This window comes from Typopeltis vanoorti, chromosome 21 (genome assembly GCF_054136105.1).
Source record: "Typopeltis vanoorti isolate ZY-2024b chromosome 21, IOZ_Tvanoo_1.0, whole genome shotgun sequence".
NCBI lineage: Eukaryota > Metazoa > Arthropoda > Arachnida > Uropygi > Thelyphonidae > Typopeltis > Typopeltis vanoorti.
In genome coordinates, this window is record NC_143569.1 from 56470496 (window position 1) to 56489693 (window position 19198).

Below are 19198 nucleotides of genomic sequence, written 5' to 3' on the forward strand. Positions count from 1 at the left end.
GACTAGTATATTATGTCCATTCTTTATGTTCTTCAGAAAAACTTTTACAGAAAGAATTATGACATTAATTCCACCTTTTTTCCTAATGTTTTAAGGATTCTTTCATCAAAAAAGCTTATAACAATTATGGTATCTCTACCTCTTCAAATACAGAAGAAATAACTTGCATTCCTATCCCTTATGTGCAAGACATTAGTGAACGCATAGCGAACATTTTAAAACCACTGAATATTTGTTGCCTTTCACCAATCAGAAAAATCTCCATCTTTCTCACTTCTCCTAAGGACAAGCTTCCACCTCTGGGTTTTCCAGGCATCTCTCACATTCCTTGTTCTTGTGGGTTATCTTATTTTGGACAAACGGGAAGATCTGCTTATCCCTGAACATTCTGGGCTTGCAGAGCATGCTTTTGATACGTAGGGTTCATTGAAACAAGACAAAAGTCCTTCATCAAAACCATTTCCTCATAGAACGTTTTTATAAAGAAATATGTGATACTTTATTTCATTGTCCTAACTTAGATCTTATAGTCCACGTCTGTCCCCTTTATGGGATATAGTACTTTTTAAATATGCTAATCTTTCCTAACATCATTTTGTCTGTGTATATATTTGTATAATTTAAAAAAAAAAATAAGTTATGAAATTTGACCTTATTTAGTTATTGTACATTAGCTACTCAGTGGCTCTTTTTAGAATTGTCTGTTTTTGTTTAATTGCCATTCTGTGATCATGTACTGACAATGCTTATAACACCATCATCATCATCATCATCATCAAATTCCTGCCTTGTACTCACAAGGGGTGTACAGGATATGATAGTACTACATGAAAAAATTATATCATTACTAACTTCCTATCTACAATTTTCCTCCAAATCACTCTGTTACTTGTCAAGACTCCAACATTATCAGATCTTATATTTCTATCGTCTAAGGCACTTTGTACTGTATCAATCCACCTATATCTTGGTCTTCCTCTGGGTCGTTTTGCTGCCAACCTGGCAGAGAACACTTGTTTTGCTAATCTTTCCTCGCCCATTCTGTTTAGGTGACCATACCACCTGAGATTAGCTCTGCTAACGCATTCCTGAATGCTGACAATGTCAAGTTCTTTCCAAATATCCCCGTTTTTAATATGATATTGCCATTGATGCCATCTGTTCATGCCTATAATCTTTCTCAAGACTCTCATATCTGCGGTCTCTAGTCTTTGGTCAAGTGTTTTACTTCTGACCCAGCTCTCAGATCCATAAGTTAAAACTGGTTTGAACACTGTCTTGTATACAGCTAATTTAGTGTTCCGACTAATTTCTCTCTTATTCCATATGAATTTATTCAATTGACTTCCCACCATACCAGCTTTGCTGATTCTGTTGTCTATTTCTGTGTTTAATTTATCATCTTCAGTAAAAATCGTGCCTAAGTAGCTGAAATGTTTTACTTGTTCCACAGGTTCTCCATTCACAACACAGTTGACATTTTCAATGATTCTGCCAATTTTCATTGTCTTTGTCTTTTGATTGCTGACCTTCATACCATATCTATTACAACAACTATTCAATTTAGTCAGAGAATCTTGGAGACTTGTAGCGGATTTATTTAGAAGTATAACATCATCTGCATAAAGCAAAGAGCTGACATTAACATCTCCAATTTTGATATCAGGTTTAATACCACTTTCCTTCATAATGTGATCTATATAGATAATGAATAACAAGGGGATAACGTACATCCTTGTCTCACACCAGATTTAACATTAAACCATCTTCCTGTACTTCCTTCAATTCTAACTGCTGACTTACAACTCAAATAAAGACTAAGTATTGCTTGATATAATGCCCCATTGACACCATATAACTGCAGTGTATTGAATAGCTTCTCTCTTGGCACCTTATCATATGCCTTTTCCAAATCGACAAAACTTAAATACAGATCTTTGTTATATTCCCATGCTTTCTCGACTATTTGTCGTAAAGTGAAGATCTGATCCTGACAGCCTCTGTTTGGCCTGAATCCAGCTTGTTCTTCACCAAGCTTTTCTTTCACAATTCTTCTCAACCGTTTCTCAAGTATACTTGCATAGATCTTGCCAGGAACACTCAGTAGGGAAATACCTCTGTAATTCTCACATTCAGTTTTATTTCCCTTTTTATATATGGGTACTATGAGAGCTCTACTCCAATCATTGGGAATTTGTCTCTCTGTCCTGGCTTTCTGAACTATGCAGTGCAGCCACTGTAAGACTCTTATTCCACCATACTTCAGCATTTCTGGTCGAATATCGTCTACTCCTGCTGCCTTTCCACATTTCAAGCCTTTGATGGCTTTTTCTTCTTCAAGTATGGATATGTATTCCTGACTGCATGCCTGTTGAGTGTTTTTTACCACTGTGTTGTCATCACTGTGGTAAAAAATTGTTTCATTTAGCAGTTTTTCAAAGTAATTACTCCATACTTCAAGGATATCTTTTTCTCCCATTTTCATGTCACCTTTATCATCTCTAACTCCTTTTACAGCACTCTTTCCTCCATTCCTAAGCTTCTTCAACAACCTCCAGAATATTTTGCCACCTTCTTGATATTTATTTTCTATATTCTTGCCAAAGTCCTCCCATGACTTTTGTTTAGCTAGTTTTACACACTGTTTAGCTTTCTTACATTTGGCTCTATATTCTCTAAGAGCACAAGCTGACTTATTTGCCAGGAACTTTTGATATGCTTTCTTCTTTTCCTTCACTGCCTCTTTAACTTCCTCTGTCCACCAGGGAGTTCTGATTTTTTTATCCTTGCAGACAACCTCACCACATGCCTCTCTGGCAGAATCAATCAATGTTTTCTTCAGAGTTTGCCACTGAATCTCCAAGGTTTGATTCCTGTTCTCGAACTCTTTCATTTTTTCTTCAATAATCTTTGTGTATTTTAGTCTACAGTTCACATCTGAGAGCTGCTCAATTTTTATTCGCTTTAAAACTTTCTTACATGTTATTCTTTTCAATATGAAATTCAATTTTATCCTTCTCAAGTCTAAATAGTGATCACTTCCAATTTCAAATCCTCTGTACACCTGGTGTGCTGCACCAGGGAGAAAACATCACCATTAACAATAACATAGTCAATGAGACTTTTCTTATTATACTCTTCTCTCCATGTGAATTTGTGCACATTTTTATGTTGGAACATGGTGTTAGTAATAACCAGTCCATGTCCTGAGCAGAAATCCAACAGATATTTGCCATTATCATTGGCTTTGCTCTGTTCTCCAAATTTTCCCAAAATATTTTTGTATGTCTCACAATCATTTCCTACTCTGCTATTTAGATCCCCAACAAGGACCAACTTTTCCTTTTTCATTGTGTCAGTTGCTTTTTCTAAAGCCTCAAAAAATTCCTCCACTTCTACCTTAGTAGAACCTTCTGTGGGACCATACGCACATATAAGTCTCATTGTTCAGTCCCCATTCTCATATTTCCCCACATTACTCTACTTGAGAATGACTGCCATTCAAGAAGATTTGCCTCGTATTTTGTGTTGAATACTATGGCTACTCCTTTTTCTTGATTTGCATTGCCTGAATATAACATTTTGTATTTATTGCTCAGAAAGATCTCACCAGTTTTGGTCTTTTTTGTTTCAGTCACCCCTATTATGTCGATCTGGTACTTATCTAATTCCTCAGCTAGCTCCATTTCTTTGTCATTCAGGCTTCTTATGTTGATAGTACCGATCTTTAACTCTGGTGATGTTGAGTTGGGGTTTGTTTTCAGATTTGTTCCAGTGGCTGACTTATCGCTGTTTGCCCTGGTTCCCTGGCGAAAACAACGGGGGCCTTGTTTAACCGGGCGACGCCCCAGCCGGCATGAAATTTTGTCATGTTGTACCATCATTTTTTATTTTGGTTTAACCAATAAGAATACAATTTGGTCGGCTAAATCCCAAATTGCCAGCCCATTCTCGTTCGTTCAGTATCCGAGTAGATATCCAACAGGGTGCACCACGAGAATGTGAGGATTGGACATTAGGTCAGAAGCCCTGGTCGGTTCTCCGCATTCCTTTAAAGGCTATGTGGAGGTCTCCTCTCAGTTATACAGCTTTGACCCTTAAGCACCCCTGCTTATAACACTTAGGCAAAAATTCCTCGTTAATAAAGTATTTTTACGTGAGTTTTCCTCTGTTTTCATAATTCTTTTTTTTTTTTTTTTTTGAAAAGTTCTGACCAGAACTTGTGCCAATTCTATGCTAAAAGAAATTCACTAGTGGAAACCATCTTATATAAGAAACTCTCCCTGTGATCCTTGGTGTTTGCTATATTTACTGAATTATACATCATTGAATTTTAATTCTGCATCCATGGGGTGCAAAAGCACTTGTTACAGAACACAAGGCACAACATTCAAGTAATTATTGAAAGAATTCCAATCGAAAAATTCAAATAAAAGAACTACCTTCTTAGCAATATGCCTTAAGGCTTACACCCATTGTGCTAAAGGCAATCTTAAAATAACATCATCATCATCAAATTCCTGCCATGTACCATCAAGGGGTGTACAGGATATGATAGTGCTACATGAAAAATTTACATCATTACTAACTTCCTATCTACAATTTTCCTCCAAATCAGTCTATTACTTGTGAAGACTTCAACATTATCAGATCTTATATTTCTATTGTCTAAGGCACTTTGTGCCGTATCAATCCACCTATATCTTGGTCTTCCTCTTGGTCGTTTTCTTGCCAACCTGGCAGAGAACACTTGTTTAGCTAATCTTTCCTTGCCCATTCTGTTTAAGTGACCATACCACCTGAGATTAGCTCTGCTAACACTTTCCTGGATGCTGACAATGTCAAGTTCTTTCCTAATATCCTCGTTTTTAATATGATATTGCCATTGATACCATCCTTATGCCCCTAATCTATCTTTCTCAGGACTCTCATTTCTGTTGTCTATAGTCTTTGGTCAAGTGTTTTACTTCTGACCTAGCTCTCAGATCTGTAAGTTAAAACTGGTTTGAACACTGTATTGTATTCAACTAATTTAGTGTTTTGACTAATTTCTCTCTTATTCCATATAAATTTATTCAGTTGATTTCCTACCATTCTAGCTTTGTTGATTCTGTTGTTCTATTTCCATATTTAATTTGCCATCTTCACTAAAAATCATGCCTAAGTAGCTGAAATGTTTTACTTGTTCTATAGTTTCTCCATTCACAATGCAGTTGATATTTTCAATGCTTCTGTGTATTTTTAATGACTTTGTCTGACCTTCATAGCATATCAATTACAACAGTTATTGAATTTAGTCAGAGAATCTTGCAGACTTGTAGCTGATTTATTTAGAAGTATAATATCGTCCACATAAAGCAAAAAACTGACATTAACATCTCTAATTTTGATATCATGTTTAATACCACTTTCCTTCATAATGTGATCCATATAGATAATGAATAACAGAGGGGATAATGTACATCCTTGTCTCACACCAGATTTAACATTAAACCATCTTCCTGTACTTCCTTCAATTCTAACTGCTGACTTACAACTCAAATAAAGACTAAGTATTGCTTGATATAATGCCCCATTAACACCATATAACTGTAGCGTATTGAATAGTTTCTCTTTTGGCACCTTGTCATATGCCTTTTCCAGATCGACAAAACTTAAATACAGATCTTTGTTATATTCCCATGATTTTTCAACTATTTGTCGGTCGTAAAGTGAAGATCTGATCCTGACAGCCTCTATTTGGCCTGAATCCAGCATGTTCTTCACCAAGTTTTTCTTCCACAATTCTTCTCAACCGTTTCTCAAGTAAAACTGCATAAATCTTGCCAGGAACACTCAATAGGTAAATACCTCTGTAATTCTCACATTCAGTTTTATTTCCCTTTTTTATATATGGGTACTATGAGAGCCTCTGCTCCAATCATCAGGAATTTGTCCCTCTGTCCAGGCCTTCTGAACTATGCAGTCCAGCCTCTGTAAGACTTTTATACCACCATACTTCAGCATTTCTGGTCGAATATCATCTATTCCTGCTGCCTTTCCACATTTCAAGCCCTTGATGGCTTTTTCTACTTCAAGTATGGATATGTATTCCTGACTGTATGCCTGTTGAGTGTTTTTTTGCCACTGTGCTATCACTGCTTGTTTCATTTAGCAATTTTTCGAAATAATTACTCCACACTTCAAGGATCTTTTTCTCCTGTTTTCATGTCACCTTTATCATTTCTAACTCCTTTTACATACTCTTTCCTCCATTTCTAAGCTTCTTCAACAACCTCCAGAATATCTTGCCACTTTCTTGATATTTATTTTCTTTGTTTTTGCCAAAGTCCTCCCATGACTTTTGTTTAGCTAGTTTTATACAGTTTTGCTTTCTTACATTTGTCTCTATATATTTTCTAAGAGCACAAGCTGACTTATTTGACAGGAACTTTTGATATACTTTCTTCTTTTCCTTCATTGCCTCTTTAACTTACTGTGTCCACCATGTAGTTCTGATTTTTCTGTCCTTGCAGACAACCTCACCACATGCCTCTCTGGCTGAAAATAACAGGCTTTCGGATTTGGGATAAATAAGGCACCTATGCCTGTTGAAATTAGGAGAGTGCATCCTTTGCCAATGCTAACTCCTAAAATAGGCTTTCAGACTTGTAACAGCTTTTATTTATTGATGTTTTCTTCTATATAGTCCTGTATAGAAAGATGTTTGAACATAGTTGTGCTCATCCCGATCTGCTATAATGATATTATTTTATGTATTTCTCATGTCCTTCAAAGTGGATTTCATAGTTTTTCCTATCTGGCAATCTTAAACCTATGCCACATAATACGTTACATATTATATCCTATATATGTCAAAGAATAGAGTTTGTTCAGGTCAGTGTTGCTAGTTTGGTCTATTTTTAAAAGCGATATGAAGGTTATATTTATTTATCACTTTGACTGTATTTTCAGATGTACATCCATGTGCAGGGAATAGTTCTGTTAAACTTTTATTTTGTGTGAGGGTGTAGGCATGTAATATTTTATCTATTTTACAGGGATTGTAGCCTTTGGCTATAATATATGTCTTGCTACAGAATTCAGTTATCGGTGTCATTGGACCAAATAGCCCAGGGCCCTTTGTTGTGGTTTTTTTAAGGATATGTTGTTAAACTGAGTGATGTTGATGTCACTGTTTCTTTGTGCACATCCCCTGCACAAAACCCTATGGTCACTCTATGGCTGAATGTAAGGTTGTAAACAGTTTACATTTAGTACCATGGGGGACAGCCTCGAGTTACATGATATCACCTACTCGTGAAACTAAACATGATTTTAAACCACTTCAGACTAGATGACAGAATTCATCTTGCACCATGTATATTGGTTTGTGTATTGGCTTTCTGTGAGCCATAAAAGATAACCATTTGAAAATTATATAACTGATTTATCTTAGAAGATTATCTTAAGGCAATGCTATCAGTTCTGATAGCATTGCCTTAACTACAGAACTTGACCATATTCTCAACACTTTCTTAGCCAATGGCTACAATTCCCAAAAAATATTGAAGCCTTGTAACCACAACCCCCTTCCCCTCTTCCTTAGAGTAGAGATTACTCAAAATCTATAACAATTCCATATATATATCCAAGGTATATCTGAAAAATTAAGAGAAATCCTAAGGAAATACAACTTTCCAACACTTACAACTAAATAAAAAAAATAAAAAAATTGGCATCCCTTATCTGCTCCACCAAAGACCATTCACATTCCCTAGACATACAGGTGTCTACCAGGTCCCTTGCAGTTGCAAACTGTCCTATTATGACTAAACAGGCAAGCCAATATCAGAATTAATGAACACAAGGTCTACATTTGGTGTCCTCATTACAGCTATTCAGGACTTGCTGATTGTGCTTTGGGCACTCACCATAGGATACACTGGAAGAAGGCCATTCTACTATATTGCAGCAAATACAAATATGAGAGAATCTATTCCTTGAATCTTTCTCTCAGCCTTAAAAAACTTTCCAAACCTCAACAAATTTCGGTGCATGAGACTGCCCCAAATTTGGGAAACACTCATCCTCAGATCTTCAGCCTAACGGCCAAGACTACCCAATCTAGCTCATCAGGGTACATCATTTGGGACTCTAGGCCTGACTTTGGTTGCCTTTCTTCAGCCTTATTTACCCAGTGTTAGTGCATGCACAGTCATTGTTTTTGTGATCCCTGATTATGGCAATGCAAAGTTGCCGAAATATAGGAAAGTATTAATTAAATTTATTACAATTTATATTTTAGTATACATTGTTATTTCCTGAAAAATAATAATTATGAGCAGCTAATGTATAAGCCTGTTTACCAGAATTATCTAAGATGAGCAAATATTTATTAGTGTGTTTTTCTGAAGTAAAATATATTTTTGGATGTTTATTTAAATGTCTTAGAACATGCCTATGTCATGAGGCCAGTTAGCAAACATTCAATATACCATAGTCAGATCATGGACTTTAAGTATTAATGCATTGAGGACAAATGATATCTAGCCGTCAAGCCCTCAATCTGGGTGCACAACATTGATATGTTTTTTATGGTATTTGAAGCATCTAAAAATAAGTTTCACTGTAGAAAAACAATCAAATAGCTATCTGCCTTTCTTAGTCATGTTAGTCACACATCTTTCAAATGGTTCACTACATTTTCTGTTGATAGAAAGCAAAGACACTGGCAGATACATAAACATCGTTGTAAAATGTTGACATGTAGGACTCTTTGTTTTAATGATACATCTCTCTTTTATTTAACTTGCACCAGTGAAAGGTTGTAAATCTCTCATACATCAGTTGATAGGACAGATTGACTAAATGTTAGATAATCCACGAACCAACCCTACTTTTGAAACTAAATATGGAACTTTTTCGGTATCTGCTGAATAATAAAGTAATAAAGGGAGTAGTCTCACACTGTAAACTGAAATTCATCTATCACATAAACCTGTTAGCAAACATCCATTCCTGTGTTCAAATCCTGCAGTTTAATTTATACTCATGACCCGTTAATTCATGACCAGATGAACAAACACAATTTCTACACATCTCAATTATCTGTTATACTTTTGTCCAATGGCTACAACTCCTGTGAAATATATAAAATACTTGTCCACTCCCTTCCAATGATCACAGAAAACTATTCTCATATTCTGTATCCCAAGTACATCTGAAAAAGCTAAAGTGCTAAGTGAATATAATCATAATGCTACTCTTAAACTGTATACGAAACTAGCAATCCTTATCCATATGTTTAAGTACAGATTCCATTCTTTGACTCCCAGTGTGTATAAAATGTCATATGTTTGTAGCACAGTCTATTTTGAATAGACTTTGGAAAAACTGCCTAAAATTCACCCTGAAGAGCACATGATATCATTATGGTAATTTTTGCCTGTTCAAGCTAATGTATTGGTCAGCTAGTCCTTCCTAAATACAGGGTGTTCGGGATAAATTTGACATATTTATAATTAATTATATTTTTCCGTAAGTTACATGTATTAACACACACTTCTCTTCATTTAAAAGTTTGGACCCTTCTTCATTCATATACAAGATGTCAGAAAGGATGGATAGCTGGAACCCACCTGAATCATGGAAGAGAATAACTTGTATCATGATGATTCGTGCCCGCCATCAAAATAAGGATATTACGACTGCTGCCCAATGCTCCCTGAATACAGTAAAAACAATCAGGCATGAACTAGAGACTTGCAATGGTGACTACGAGGATGTAGCAAGAAGAAAGATCCCTAGCAGACGATCTGATTGCGTTCGTACAGCAGAATTCCTCGCAAATCTGCAGGAACAGGTGTTGAAGAACCCTGGCATTGGAATTCGGGCTTTGTTCGTGGAGTTGCTAACTGTAGTCAAGCCCTGGATAACAAGGGTAGCCAATGGTAGGCCGTATGTATGGCAGCAGGATTCGGCCCCTTGCCACACCTCTGGGAAAAGTCAAAAATGGTTGTCTGAAAATTTCTACGACTTCACCAGTCCAAATGTTTGGCCTCCAAACTCCCCAGACCTTAACCCCATGGATTATTTTGTATGGGGCGCAGTTGAAAAAGACACCAATCGCACTTCCAGTAATACAAAAGCCCAGTTAATGGATAAAATTAAAACAGTTTTTGCGGCCCTTCCCAGGGAGACTGTAGCATCAGCTTGTTCGAGGTTCCGAAGCAGAATTGAAGCTGTGATCGATGCTAATGGTGGTTATTTTGAGTAAATCTTGTTGATAGTATTGTAATTAACTCTGGCTGTAATGTTTTTTTGTCAATTCATTAAATTTAATAGATACAAAGAAGATTTTCTTTTTCCTTACGAAACTGTCAAATTTATCCCGAACACCCTGTATATACCCAGATATAAAGGTATTACTGGGGGAAAAAATGAGAGTTTGAAAATCAGAACCAAACATTGGCACCTCACAAACTGAAGACAGTGTTGGCTGCTTCAGCAAGGGAGGCATATGGTGAATTTATTTACAAGGATATAAAAATCAGAACTTTATAGTGAATTTAAGAAATGAAAGAGGCAGTCCAGGAAAAGAAGAAATCATGTTGAAAGTCTCTTGCATAAATAATAATAATAATAAGCTAATGCCTTTTTATTCCCTTATAGGGAGTAGGTGAGGCCTTTTAACCCTATCTACCTTTTTGGAGACTGAGTGGGCAGTTCAATCTCCACCAGTAGCCAATTCAGAGATAAATGGCCCGTGACTATCACTAATTATAAGCTGCCACCAATGAAGAGACTGGCAAGCAAGTGCTGCCCATCTCTTGGTACCTAACCCTAACAGGATATGTTACTGTCTGAATTAATGTGGGTTCTACAGTCGATTTTCTTGAGTTTACGGGATGAAAAACCAGTTTCTGGGAGAAAAAACCTGCTTTCCCATGCCAGAGATCAACCAAAGCTCCATGTTAGAGTTGCTCAATAAATGTCATGGTAAGATTTTTTTTTTTTCCTGAGAAAATAGAAGATAATTACCACAAAAATGACAATGTTCTCCAGACTATCAAAAAAGCTTAATAAGAGTAACTGTAAAAGGAACATCAAACATCGATAAATGTAAAATATAAACTCAAGATGAAGATATTCTGGAGATCTGGAATGATTACTTTGAAAGACTGTAAAGTGAAACAAGCAATAATAGAACAGTGGTAGAAATTCAAAAGGATTTCAATCAAAAGTATCTATCAATACTAAAGCTAAGGAAAACCATCAAAAACCTGAAATATACAATCTACGTAAACAATCTTTGTAAGTGTAGTTTTACTTTTTTGTTCACATTTTTCTTTTCTGTCAGGAGAAATGGTACCTGTCTCCCTAAACCTCTTTGAAATCGCATTAACAGTACCTAAACCTACCACACTCATTTGCAGTTTGTCTTTGAGTCATGGATGTGTGCTGAGAAAGAGTACATATTTTTTGAATGCTTTCTTGGAGATGTATCCATTTTATAGCTACACAAAATGAATAAAACACTATGAATGTCAACTTGTTTACACTATTAAAAATGCACAACATTGTTAATAAACATCATAGAGACAGTTAAAAACACAGCACTCAACCAAAATAGCGAACTAAAATTAAAACTGAAAATAATAAACCAAAACCAATATTATTGCGAATTGAAACAAAAATCAAACCCAAACAAAATACTTGAAGGAAATTTGGCTTGTTTGGATTAATTTGTTCACTACTGTATATTATCTACTCAACTGTTTGGGCTAGCTGTGAAGATATATCATCTTTTTTATATTTCCTACTCACCAAAGGTTGAAAATCTATAATACATCAGTATCGTGGGCAGCTAAGAATTATTTTTATTGTTTTTTGTATATTTGTTTATTTTTTTTTTTTGTATATCTTATTGTGCTGTTTGAGTATGTTTCAGGTTTGTGATATACTGATAAGAGAGTGAACCATTTGTTTACTTGAATTACCATTTATTTATTGAACAAAACTGTCAAGGAGTGCTAGGCCACTGCAAACTTGATTCCAAGATCCAAGGAGTTAATTTTTTCAAGGAAAATGTCTTTTCCTTTGGGTAGATAGTATTAAGCAGATACCCATTCAGATGTTCAGTGGGGGATCAAGCAATTCTTTGGAACACTTAAGCATTTAAATTTGAAACGGCTGCTGTGTAAATGGTTTGTATTCCTCTGCTGAATCTAGTGACTCACATTCACTCTCTGCTCTGTAAGATCTGACTTATGAAATCGGATACATTTGATATAACATGAATGTTCCAAGATCTTGTAGTCTACTCATTATCCATGACTTGGAAAAAAAAAAAAAGATTTATAAGCAGATTAAAGGAACCACAGTGGACTACCTCTATCCTTTCTGTGAACTGTCTTGAACTGTCTTGAATATTGTTCGGAAGAGTGTCTCTGTTCTTCCACTACTTTTTTCCTTGGAAACTCATAATGAATCTAGGTAAACTTGTATGAAATAGATGAAACTTGCATAATAAAATGGACATTTTCCTTAAGAAAATTATAAGTTTTTACAGTGGAAAGACTGTGGCCTGCTCTTCCTTGATAATTTTATTCAGTGAGCATCAGATGACATGTTTCCTCTTTCAGCATTGTGCAGTCCAACCATCAATGTTTGTATATTCACAATGACTACCGCTTTCCCTCTCTGAAATATGCTGTGATTGACTTTGATAATAGAGCTGAGAACATCGGTGTTGATGCATTAGTTTATCAAAATATGGAGAACATCTTAAGCATAAAAGGTTGTAAACCTATAGTACATCAGTATCGTGGACAACTAAGAATTTTTTTTATTGTTTTTTGTATTTTTGTTTGTTTGTTTATTTATTTTTTGTATACCTTATTGTGCTGTTTAACAGAACCTTCATTGTGTACCAAGAATGAGATATTTTCATTTTCTGTCCCTTTTGGGAAATAGTTTTTCTCCTATACATTAAACACTCATTTAAATACTCTCCCTTTTTTTTATTAAGAATTTAAAAAAAAGGGAGAGTATTTAAATAAGTGTTTAATGTTTAATTTAAATTATATCAGATTTATCCAACCTTATAAATCAGGTTTGCAGAACATGAGAGTAAATACTGATCACAAAATTATTTGAGAAGCAGTTTGAAATTTGAATGCTTGCTTAAAGAAAAGATTTCCTGTTTTTGTGGAATAAAAACAGGAAATCTTTTCTGGCATGGAATTGACACCCTATTTTACACAGCTTCTGTTTTCAGCATGAAAATATCTTTTCCAAATCTTGGAAATTATGATTAAAAAACTTAATATTATCAAGTTCTATTCATATACTATGCTGTTATGCAATTTACAACCTCTGTCAAAATGTACCCGATCAATGTTGTTATCACTAACGACTGCAATATACACCATATTTTTCTTGAAAATTTTAACATACAAACGTTTTAGCATGCAAGAAATGAAATAGCTCACTTTAAAGTATAAAAAAAAGAAATTTTTATGTATGACTAAAAAAAAAAAAAGATTTAAAGGTTAATTTGAAGAAAATACATTATCTGTGTTAGAAATAAAGTATTATCAAGATGATAATTGGGAAAAAGTAAGCGATTGCTGAGGAAACAAACATGTATCATTTCCCAATTTTGAAATCTACACGTGCACACATAAAGCATAGAGACAATGTTTATAACAAGCAGAACCGTGGTTGTGAAATCTGAATTGTATCTACAGTGTTAAAGGATGTCTCTTGTGAAAGAACTTTTGAGCAATTTATATGATAGAATTATTGAATATCTGAAAGACGGAATGTCTCAACGACAAGTAGCTAGATTACTAAAATGTGCTCAAAGTATTGTAATGCAATATTTGGAAAAATATTGTTCGACTAATAGTGTAAAACACATGCCTTGAAGTGGAAGTCCACATACCAGCTCACGCAGACAGGTCAGAAAACTGGCTGAACTTGCGAAAACCATGTGGCATTCAACATCCAAACAACTTAATGCTGCATGGTTGAACTACAGAGTGAAGGTAAGTGGCCACACGGTACGAAATCAGCTGAATGGCCAAGGATTTCACTTTTGCAAAAGCTAAAATGAAATCTTTTTTGACGAAGCAACACAAAAAAGCGTGTTTTTAATGGTGAATTCCATAAATTGGGAATTTTATAACTGGAAAAAAATAGTCATTTCGCCTTGCAACTGGTGATGATAACAGTACCTTTTATGGAGAAGAGATGGTGAATAAAAGGTACTGTTATCATATGTTAAATTTTTATCCTCATTTACTGTTTGTCGTTGCATGACATCACAAGGTATTGGAAAACTATGTATTGCGTTATGTCCAGTTGAATCTGAAGTCTATATAGAGCATTTTTTGGTTCCTTGGATCGAAGAATGATTCCAGTGACTTCATTCTTCAGAGGACAATGCATCTTGTCACTGCAGCAAACGAATCAAGAACTATCTGTGAAACAATGGAAACACTCCAGTTAAAACTGTGACTTGACATTCGAATAGCTCAGACCTTAATCTGATCGAAAATGTTTGGAATATTTTAAAGCGAAAAATCAACACCAAAAAGCCCACATATGTCCTCGAATTACATCAAGCAATCATGAAAAGCTGGAGTGAAATTCTGCTAACTGACTGTCAAAAGTCCACAAAGGATGAAAGCTGTCATTTGAGCTTAAGGAGGAATAACAAAATATTGAGTTTTGTGATCAGATATATATTTTCCGATCAAAGAATAATCTCATACTTTTTTCTTCAGTGTTTGATTTCCATTCACCTAATTTCTAGCTAAAAGTAACTATAAAATATTTTTTGTAATAAATTTTATTTCTTTGTTAATCGTATTTATATTCGTAACTGTTTAAATTGAACAAAATTTATATATTGAGGAAAAATAAATCCTAATATATATATATATATATATATATATATATATTAGTGCATGCAGTGTTAGTTGTTGATCGAATCCTTTTTGCCAGCTGGGGTTGTATTAAATGAGTCCTAATAGTCTTGTTTTTCTTGCTTGGTTCATTGAAATCACAACGAACAATACAGCTGACAACTAAGATTACGAGGCAAGCATGTAATACTTGTTAATGGCATGTGTTCTTGGGTCAGATTTCCTGTTTTTGTGGAATAAAGAACACTGCTATGGAATTGACACCCTATTTTACACAGCTTCTGTTTTCAGCATGGAAATATTATTTATTCTTGTGCATTGATCATGCATTGAAAGATACTGTTATGTGAATTATTTGTGCAATTTTAATCCAGATAATTCAGGAACCCTGCTTTAGACACCAAACATATAGTGTTTTTTTTTTTTCCAGTCATTTCATGCTTCCCACTCTGCAGTTGGTCTCATGCTGGTCACTGAAAATTCATCTAAATACCTAAACTTCTTCCTTAATTTTATTAATGAATGTGTGTTTCTAAATAATTAACAGATTATTATTATCACTGTTACACACGCGCACACACACACACACACACACACACACAGTTTATCATACCATGTGTTAAATATGTTCACCATGCTCTTGGGCAATGCATTCCAATAACTCGCCACTCTCCACGTAATAAACCTGTTCCTCACCTCCTTGCCCACACTCTCCTTATACAGCTTCCAGGGATGAACTCTTGTTCTGGACCTTTTCCAGTAAATTTTCATCTTTTTGAAAACCAGGTGACCAAATCTGTGCACAGTAATTCATATGTGGCCTGATCAAAGTCTTATACAAGGCAACCATAATATCCTTACTTCTATAAGTCAGTGCCCTTTGCATCATTCCCATTATCTGCTGTGCTGTCCTCACAGTTTTAGCAACATGTCTCCAAAATTTTAGGTCCATTCCACAATCACCCCTAGATCTCTCTTCTCCTGTATCTCTTTCAAGATATTTCTACTGATTGTGTGCTCTGCTTCCTAAATTTCAATACCTTACACTTTGCAACAATGAAGTGACATTCCCACTCATTTACCCATTCATTCAGTGTATTCAAGTCCTCTTGCATCAGGAGCATCCATTCTGCTACTGACAGCTCTCCCCAACTTTGCATCATCTACGAACAACTGCATATCACTATTCAGACCTCTTCCGTTATCATTTACATACAAATTAAACAGCAATGGACTCAAAACAGACCACTTGGAGTACACCCCTAGTAACTTTCCTCTTCTGGGATATCATAGACAACTTGTTGACACCTATTAGACAGCCAATCTCCAATCCAGTGAACTAATCTATTGTTTAGCCCCAACCATTCCAATCTAATTACCAGCTTGTCATGTGGTAATTTATCAAAGGCTTTTGCGAAATCTAAATATACCACTGTGTATGCAACATCCTTATCCAATGCATTTGTCACTTTATTATAAAAAGTAAGCAGATTGTTAAAACATCTTCCTTTAACAAATCCATGCTGGCCACCAAAGATGTTTTTCTGTTGTCAATCCAGTTCTGAATCTTGGCCCTAACTAACCTCTCTAACACGTTAACCACAACTCCAGACACACACACAGATACCTTTAATTCAAAGCCCTAGTCTTATCACCTCCTTTATGAATTGGAACAATTTTATCCGCTTTCCACTCCTTTGGAACTTGGCCCAGTGCAAGACTCATGTTAAAAACATATGTGAAAGCTGTTGTTAACTCCCCAGAACATTCCCTCAAAACGTAGTAAGATAGCATCAAGTCCTACAGCCTTGTTTACATGAAGTTTATTCAATTCCTCATATACCACTTACTAGCAGTTCCTCCTTCTCCTTTCCCACTGCATTCAAGTTATGCATGATGTCACATTCACAAGAATGAAATATCTTTATAAATTGCTCATTAAATACCTCAACTATATCCTCCACAGCAATTATCAATTTCCTCCATTTTCACCAATCAGTGCTATCTCTCAATAATCATTCTTTCTTCTACTCTCTACATATCGAAAAAATTTCCTAGAATTTTTTTTAATTAACTGCTGCTCATACTGCAACTTTTGCTACCCTTATCAAGCGAGTCACCTTCCTCACCTGCCCTTCGTACTTCTAATGCAACTGGTTATAACTACTCATCTTGTGCTTCTTCTAGATTGCATACTTTATCTCTTGATTCATCCATTTTACACCTTCTCTATTTATCCTCTTAACCTTTGGAGTACATTCTGATATTGCCTCCATCAAATAGTTCTTGAGTGCCTAAGCGGCATTGATATCCTTTCCATCCAGTTCCTCTTTCCAATTTATTGCTGTAAGCTGTTTTGTTCCCTGAGCATTTCATAATTTCCAGCCTTATAATTCCACATATATTCCTTTCTAACAGACGTCCTCAAATGATTGGTCACCCTGCAAGTGATCACCTCATGGTCACTCTCACCAGCTGGTGGAAGATTTGACACCCCCATTTATAATATCATCATTTGATGAGACGATCAAATCCAATACCCTTTATCCTTGTGTACCCTTAGTTACATACTGCCTAAGGTCTGTCTCTCAAAAACTTCAGAAATTAATTTTCCTTGCTTCCAGATGCAGTTTCTTGATTCCATTCTATATTATCATAATTAAAGTCATCTATATTGATCAAGAAGGAATTTGATTTTGAATTATTGATCTAGAAGGAATTGTTCTGGGATCAAGGGTTAGGGGCCGACCTCGATTAATTTAATTGCTCATTAAATACCTCAACTATATCCTCCACAGCAATTATCAATTTCCTCCATTTTCACCAATCAGTGCTATCTCTCAATAATCATTCTTTCTTCTACTCTCTACATATCGAAAAAATTTCCTAGAATTTTTTTTAATTAACTGCTGCTCATACTGCAACTTTTGCTACCCTTATCAAGCGAGTCACCTTCCTCACCTGCCCTTCGTACTTCTAATGCAACTGGTTATAACTACTCATCTTGTGCTTCTTCTAGATTGCATACTTTATCTCTTGATTCATCCATTTTACACCTTCTCTATTTATCCTCTTAACCTTTGGAGTACATTCTGATATTGCCTCCATCAAATAGTTCTTGAGTGCCTAAGCGGCATTGATATCCTTTCCATCCAGTTCCTCTTTCCAATTTATTGCTGTAAGCTGTTTTGTTCCCTGAGCATTTCATAATTTCCAGCCTTATAATTCCACATATATTCCTTTCTAACAGACGTCCTCAAATGATTGGTCACCCTGCAAGTAATCACCTCATGGTCACTCTCACCAGCTGGTGGAAGATTTGACACCCCCATTTATAATATCATCATTTGATGAGACGATCAAATCCAATACCCTTTATCCTTGTGTACCCTTAGTTACATACTGCCTAAGGTCTGTCTCTCAAAAACTCCAGAAATTAATTTTCCTTGCTTCCAGATGCAGTTTCTTGATTCCATTCTATATTATCATAATTAAAGTCATCTATATTGATCAAGAAGGAATTTGATTTTGAATTATTGATCTAGAAGGAATCGTTCTGGGATCAAGGGTTAGGGGCCGACCTCGATTAAAATGGACTGATAACATCAAAAAATGGACAAATTCCTCCCTTTCTCAACTGACATCAAGAACAAGAGACTGAGATGACTGGAGGAGGCTAGCAAAGAGTATCACCTACCAGCCATGAATGACCCAACGGTTCATTTAGGATTATGGGAGAAGAAGAAGATATTGGTCATGCATATATATACACAAATAATGCATTTACGAGTCAGGGAACTGGAAAATTATAAATACTCATGAAAGATAAGTATATTGTCATGAATAATAATGCATTCATACAGTTACTTCAGTTGAAATTTAATTTAACAATTTTGTTGTAGCATTATTATTGTCATAATTTTGCAGTATACATGCACAAGTATTAATATTGTGTAAAATTTATTGTTTACAGGAACACTTTTTAGTTCCTGATCATACTATTAAGGACATCAATGGCGCTTCATTTGCTGGTTTCTATTACATCTGTTTTCAGAAATCTACAGCAACAATTGAAGGTTACTATTATCACAGGAGTTCAGAGTGGTAAGTTTCATAGAGCTATGAACTTGGAGATTAGAAATGGAAAATCTACACTGTATTGACCAGATAATGCTCTGTAATTATGCTATCCAAAGTGTGGAACTTTATTATTATTTATTTTTTTAAATAAAAGTTTATTGCAGGATGGTTAGTTAAAATTCCGATTAAGAAATTCAGACAGT

The 19198-nt window shown here is 35.3% G+C and overlaps 1 protein-coding gene across 1 annotated transcript in view; it reads left to right on the plus strand.

The window, feature by feature from the left end:
- The window catches only part of LOC150094870 (glucose-induced degradation protein 4 homolog), an 85324-nt gene that overhangs the window by 60125 nt on the left and 6001 nt on the right, over window positions 1-19198 (plus strand). Inside the window, exon 4 of the mRNA XM_090411433.1 lies at window positions 18889-19019. Coding sequence (XP_090267559.1) covers window positions 18889-19019 — 131 coding nt within the window. The remainder of the gene's footprint in view (window positions 1-18888; window positions 19020-19198) is intronic.